The following is a 6699-nucleotide window of genomic DNA, read 5'->3' on the forward strand; positions in this document are numbered from 1 at the left end:
AAACCCACCAGGCATGGCTTGGTGTGTGTATATAATCCCAGAACACATAAGATCAAAGTGGAAGGATCAGGAGCTCAGGGTCATCCTTAGCTAATAAGTAGCTTAAAAAAAAAAAACAAATAACAACAAGAAGAAAACAGCTGGGTTGGAGAGCTATCCCAGTGATTAAAAGCACTGGCTGCTCCTCCAGAGGACCTGGGTTCAATTCCCAGCACCCATTTGGGAGTTCACAGCCGTTCATAACTCCAGTTCCCGAGCATCCAGCACCACCTTCTGCTCTCCACTGGCACCAGGCCCACGAATGATGCACAGACATGCATGCAGGCCAAACACACACACACACATGAAATAAAGTAATTCTTTACAAATTATGTATGTATATTCACATACATGCATACATACATATATCTACACACATGTACACATACACAAAACAGCCCAGGTCAGTAGTAGTGCCTCTCACACCTGTAAATGCAGCACTTGGGAGTGAAGCGGGTAGCAGGAGGATGAGAAGTTCAGAGCCAGCCTCATTTACGTAGTGGGTTGAGTGTAACCTGAACTATGTAAGACCTTGTTCCAATAAAACCAAACCAGCAACCAAGTAGGAAGATTGCCCCCAATTCATGCCGACTTGGGCCAGTGACCTAGGGAGTTGTAGGCCTGGCTCATGAAGTAAGACACCGGCTCCACAGAAACACAAATGAAGCTCCTTGTCTCGATTTTCTTCCTGGCAGCTGGGTGAACAAGGAAGAGGGTGGGTGCTTGTTATAGGGTTCACTGAGTTTGGAGCGTGGGCCTCAATAAGGGTCCTCCCTCCATAACTGATGATTGGGAAAGAGGCAGGAAGTAGAGGTCCCTGGCTTCCTCCTGCGGCTGAGGCCCCGAGCCAGCTCCAGCTTGCAGGTTCTCCCATCAGGAGCTGTAGCAGAGACTGTGGGTTCCCTGGGCCAGTCAGTAACCAGAGATGGGGGTGTTGGTAGAGCTGGGTGCTTGCTGGCACTTGCCCTCCCCTGTCATTTCTCCTCACAGCAGCTCTGTAAGAAAGGTGCTGTCCTGACTTTATAAAGGGGAGAGTGAGGTTTACCCAGATCCCACAGTCATGGTAGAGGGCCTCACCCTGACCTGTTACCAAGGCCCTTCCTCATTACAGCCAGTGTGAACTGTGAGCAAGAAGGGCACAAGGATGGGGGTGGGTGGACGGTGTGCGGGGTCCCCAGCTCTATTGCCTCAAGGTGTCACTGGACAAACTCTGACCTCTGACCTCTCTTCCTCTCTTCAGACAAAGAACGACTTGCCCTGGGCACTGAGGAGGGGCTGTTTGTGATTCATCTTCATAGCAATGGTACCACTGGCAGGACTAGGGTGGGTGTGGGCCTGGGCAGGGCCAGCCCCGGGGTACCCCTAACCATGGGCACCTGCTGCTTCTCACCCCCATGCTCCTCTCTCCCACCAACTTCACAGACATCTTCCAGGTGGGGGACTGCCGCAAGGTGCAGCGGTTGACCGTGAGCTCTGCTGCTGGCCTGCTGGTCGTGCTCTGTGGCCGTGGGCCCAGTGTGCGCCTCTTCGCCCTGGCTGAACTGGAGAACTCGGAGGTGGCAGGTGCCAAAATCCCTGAATCCCGAGGTTGCCAGGCTTTGGCAGCTGGGCGCATCCTGCAGGCCCGGACCCCAGTGCTCTGTGTGGCAGTCAAACGCCAAGTGCTCTGTTACCAGCTCGGCCCAGGCCCAGGGCCCTGGCAGCGCCGAATTCGAGAGCTACAAGTGCCAGCCCCAGTGCAGAGCCTGGGGTTGCTGGGTGATCGGCTCTGTGTGGGTGCCGCTGGCACCTTCGCTCTTTACCCACTGCTCAATGAGGCTGCACCTTTAGCGCTGGGGACTGGCCTGGTGCCCGAGGAGCTGCCCGCATCCCGCGGGGGCCTGGGCGAGGCGCTGGGTGCTGTGGAGCTCAGCCTCAGCGAACTCCTGCTGCTCTTTGCCACCGCTGGTGTCTACGTGGATGGTGCTGGCCGCAAGTCACGAAGTCACGAGCTCCTGTGGCCAGCAGCACCTACTGGCTGGGGTAAGGCCAGTAGAGAACCCAGCAGGGTGGGGCCAGGCACTGGAGGTCCTGCCACCCCTTCTGGCCTGAGCGGCTTGCCTAGGGACCTCCCTCTTTTTAGCTTTTGCCTTTATTCTTCCTGGCTTCATTTTCTACCTGGCCAACTTCAACAGCCCGGGCCTGGAGCAGTTCTGCCATTCCATAAGTGACGTTGTGATTGCTGCCATCGTCAGGATGCCTTTGCTTTCCTCCCCTCTCCCATTACTGCTCCCTGGCTTCTCTTCTCATGCCACCTCTCGGCTGGGTTCAGACCTCTGTTCTGGGTCTTGTCTTCCTTCGTGACTGCTTCTGTGCACTGCGGCCTGTAGAACAGGCTAGGGTTGGCTCCTTCACCCAGCGCCAGCCTGGGCAGGCACGCCCTGGGGGCTGTGCTTGTTGAGAAGAATGAACAGATGACTGGAGCGAAGTGTGCCTGGTGTGGTCACTCGGCGCTCACTGGGTGGGGGCGAGAGAGGGGGACTGTCCTTTATGAGCAAAGGCTGTTGTGTGAGGCCTGGGCTTGAGTGCCCCAGACTGCCACTGGCCATGGCCTGCCTTTCTCACAGGCTGTACGACCTTGACCATTGCTCTGCTCTGAGATTTCAATGACCTCATCTGTAGTGTCCCAGACTCGGGTGATTGTAGTATGTGCTCCTGCTTGGAGCTGCCGGAGACTTAAAGGACAGACATGCCAAGCACCTTGAGGTGTGTGGGCATGTAGTGAGTGCTGGCTATTATCTCATCTGTAGGGCTGGGTGAGGCCAGCCTCCCTGTGGGACAGAGGGGACAGGTTCTGAGAGGTGCCTGGCTTGCCTGTGGCTGCACAGTACACGCAGGCTGTTTCTCACCTTCAGGTTACACAGCGCCCTACCTAACAGTGTTCAGTGAAAACTCCGTTGATGTGTTCGATGTGAGGAGAGCGGAATGGGTACAGACTGTGCCGCTCAAGAAGGTGAAGGTGTCCCCTCAACACGGGTGGCATGGGGGTGCGTACCGTGGCCTGACCTCTGTGCTTTCTGCCTCAGGTAAGACCCCTGAATCCAGAAGGCTCCTTGTTCCTCTATGGTACCGAGAAGGTCCGCCTGACCTACCTCAGGAACCCGTTGGCAGGTGAGGAAGTGTGTGCTTGTTTACATCTGGGTGCGTTCACCTGTGCACAAGTGTGAGCTCGTGCACCACCTGGCTGGGACGTGTGACCCGCTCCCCAGCTCCCTGATTTTCCACAGAGAAGGACGAGTTTGACATTCCCGACCTCACTGACAACAGCCGGCGCCAGCTGTTCCGCACCAAGAGCAAGCGTCGCTTCTTCTTCCGAGTGTCTGATGAGCTGCGACAGCAGCAGCGCAGGTGCGCATGTGTGGGTGCTGTGGCTGCTGGGCGGAGCTTTCTGCCCATAGGGGCGGGGCGAGACTTGCTGCCCTGCTCTTTACACCCCCTCTGCCTTCAGGGAGATGCTGAAGGACCCTTTTGTGCGCTCCAAGTTCATCTCACCACCCACCAACTTCAACCACCTGGTACACGTGGGCCCTACAGACGGGAGGCCTAGCGCCAGGGTGAGTCCTCCAGAGCCAATCACAAACCTTCCCGTAGTGGTTGAGCCAATCACAGGCTTCTGTTGATTGCTTGGCTGCTGAGGCAGGTGACTCATCCCTCTGATACCCAGACCTCAATGCATCCGTGCCAGAAGCTGAGTTCCCATGGCCTGTGCTTCCTGGTCCCAGCCCCTCAGCACTCTCCCCTGACACTGTTCTCTTCCAGGAACAAAAGAGCAGAGGTGCTCGCAGCTCTGGACCGCAGCGGCCGCACAGCTTCTCAGAGGCATTGCGACGCCCAGCATCCATGGGTGGTGATGACCTCGCTGGAGAGACAGACCCCAGTAAGGGCATCCTTACAGCGTCCAGTGCTTGCATGCCTCCTCCAGGTTATCACTCCTTCAGAGCCCTTAAATCTAACCCAGGCTTTTCCTCCCATCCCCTCACCCCTTCCAGTAGTGAAGAGGAAACCTTGGACATCTCTGTCCAGCGAATCAGTGTCCTGCCCCCAGGGGTCCCTGAGTCCTACAGCATCCCTGATACAGGTGAGCCAGTGGGTAGAACTTTCTCACCCCCACTCAAAATTCTAACACTTTGGCCAAGCTCTGCATTGGGACAGGAAAGCAGAGACCCACCTGAGCACATAAGGCCTGCAGAATTCTTACCTCAGCCCCTGGAGACTTATGGACCCATCTGCAACTCTGGCTCTCCAAGCCCTAGCTGTGTGCTCCCAATCAGGGCCAATCCCTCTGAGCTTGTCCCATCTGCAAAATGAAGATGTCACTGTGGCCCCTGTGTGAGGTGATGGTGCTTGCATAGTGCCAGATGCATGGGAGGAGGGCCCCATAGCAGCAGCTCTTGAGATGCTGTGTGTAACATGTGTGTGGGAGTGCAGATGTATACATGCCACACCACACATGGAGTCAGGACAGCCTCCAAGAGCTGGGTCTGTCTTCCGCCTGTTTCTGCCCTGTGTGCTCCAGGCTGGTTGGTGCAAAGCTTCCAGCTGATACCCTGTCTGTTTCTCATCTCACTGTGGGCGGGCTGGGATTACAAGTGTATGCCTCTATCTGGCTTTTTACCTTGGTTCTGGAGTGCAGACTTAGGTCATCAGGTTGCGTGGCAGTCATTTTTATCTGCTCGACCATTCCTACCTACTGAGCCATTTCTAAAGCCCTGGGGATGGATAAATAAATATATATATATATATATTTTAATTTTTTGTCAGTGCTAGAGGTCAAAATAGGATCTTGTACATATATGTCCTTGTACATATCTGCTCTGTACATATCTGCTCTTGTACATATCTGCTCTTGTACATTTCTGCTCTTGTACATATCTGCTCTTGTACATATCTGCTCTGTACATATCTACTCTGTACATATCTGCTAAGCAAACACTTTGCCATTGGACTATATTGTTTTGGGGGGCCGGTTTGAGACAGGGTCTCTCTATTTAGTTCTGGCTGTCCTCTCTATTTAGAACTGGCTATGTAGACCAGGCTGGCTTTGAATTAAAAAAGATCCTCCTGTTTCTGCCTCCTGAGTGCTGGGATTAAAGGCACTCCTAACTGCCACGCCTAACCTGAGCTACATTCTTAACAGAGACCCAGCCAAAAGATGGGGAAGAAATCATATGGGAACAGTCTGTTTTGTGTGGGGTCAGAAAAGACAGAGAGGACCTGGGGAGGCCCCACTGGCCCCCCACCCACACCTCCTAACTGCCCTGTCCCCCCAGGCCCCACTGGCCCCCCCATCCACCCCTCCTCACTGCCCCTGTCCCCCCAGGCCCCGCTGGCCCCCCACCCACACCTCAGTTACCAAGGAAAGGGTGGAGGAGCTGGCCAAATATCCTGTCGCCTGGTATCCAAAACAAGCTATGCCATGTGTATGTGTGCCAAGCTGCTGGTCACCCTCTTCCTGTGGGACTGGGGCCCTCCTCACCTGGAGCTGCCTTTGTAATTTCTCCTCCCTGTACCTTATCACAGAGAAATACCGGCTTTCCTCCTCGCTACTGTGACCTGCCCATTAAAGGGACCAAGGAGCAGTTTTTTAAGCCAAATCGAGAGGACAGAGGCCCCTGCTGCCCTCTGGAAGACCTTGCTGTTAGTCTCCTGCTGTGACTCCTGCCCTTTTTCTCTCCTCAGTTTCTCCCTGTCCCCTGATAGAGGGAAGATAAAAGTTCCCTAGTTGGGGTCCCACATCCTGTCCCCTCAGGGAGACTGTCCCCACGGGAGCCTGAGTCCTGCGACTGCCCTTTGCTCAGGGAATGCGTAGGGCAGGGCAGTGGCACCAGGAGGGTTAAAGGCCTGGCCACAGAACTGTCTAGTGTGTTTGAAGTAGGGTGGAGAAGGGAAGGGCTTGAGCAGTTGAAGAGGCGGCTGGTCAGGACTGGAGTGAGTGTCCCCTGGCCCCTATGCAAACTTCTGGATCATGAACAGTAGTTCCTGGAGTGGGACCCAGACAGAAGCACCCCCGCTGAGGTGCTGGGACCGACCCTTAGAGGGGCTGCCTGAAGTAGGACTTGCACGTATTGAAGTCGCCAGCTGAGGGCAAGAGCAGGTTTCCCATCTTCAGGACCTCTCCCAGGTCTGGTGAGTCTGCTCTTCCTCTTCCTGGGTCCTTACTTGACAAATGTACATTTACTCAGGACACAGAGATGGGCAGGAACTCCCAGTACCCCTGAAGTGGCAGAAGAATGTAGAGTTCTCTCACCATTGTCTCACACTCACTTCCCATTTGTGATCAGGGAGCAGTGTGCGAGTGTGTGTGAGTGAGTGTGTGAGTGTGCACGAGTGTGTGTGTCTGCATGTGAGTACGCAAATGGAAGACGGAATCACACAATGGTCAATAGTTAATTAACACGACTTGTGTAGCAAGTGTTTCGAAATCCTTCCTATATTTTCTCTTTTAATCTTTAGAATCTTGTAGGGATAACCTACTCACTTTAAATAACTAATCTATGTCAATTAAGAAGTAATTTGTAGACTAGGTTTTTGTTTGTTTGTTTGTTTGTTTGTTTTCGAGACAGGGTTTCTCTGTGGCTTTGGAGCCTGTCCTGGAACTAGCTCTGTAGACCAGGCTGGTCT

At 54.3% G+C, this 6699-nt stretch overlaps 1 protein-coding gene across 3 annotated transcripts in view; it reads left to right on the forward strand.

Annotated features, from left to right (window-relative positions):
* Positions 1 to 6699, forward strand: part of Cdc42bpg (CDC42 binding protein kinase gamma) — a 21607-nt gene that overhangs the window by 13065 nt on the left and 1843 nt on the right. Inside the window, exons 29-36 of one of the 3 annotated variants that reach the window (XM_005351797.2) lie at positions 1280 to 1342; positions 1462 to 2061; positions 2934 to 3031; positions 3105 to 3189; positions 3306 to 3426; positions 3527 to 3636; positions 3809 to 3955; positions 4068 to 4156. In XM_005351797.2, the coding sequence (XP_005351854.1) occupies positions 1280 to 1342; positions 1462 to 2061; positions 2934 to 3031; positions 3105 to 3189; positions 3306 to 3426; positions 3527 to 3636; positions 3809 to 3955; positions 4068 to 4156 (1313 nt within the window). The remainder of the gene's footprint in view (positions 1 to 1279; positions 1343 to 1461; positions 2062 to 2933; positions 3032 to 3104; positions 3190 to 3305; positions 3427 to 3526; positions 3637 to 3808; positions 3956 to 4067; positions 4157 to 6699) is intronic. The other 2 variants (XM_026781736.1, XM_026781735.1) reach the window with 2 other exon arrangements.

The sequence above is a fragment of the Microtus ochrogaster genome, chromosome 8, assembly GCF_000317375.1.
Source record: "Microtus ochrogaster isolate Prairie Vole_2 chromosome 8, MicOch1.0, whole genome shotgun sequence".
NCBI classification, from domain to species: domain Eukaryota; kingdom Metazoa; phylum Chordata; class Mammalia; order Rodentia; family Cricetidae; genus Microtus; species Microtus ochrogaster.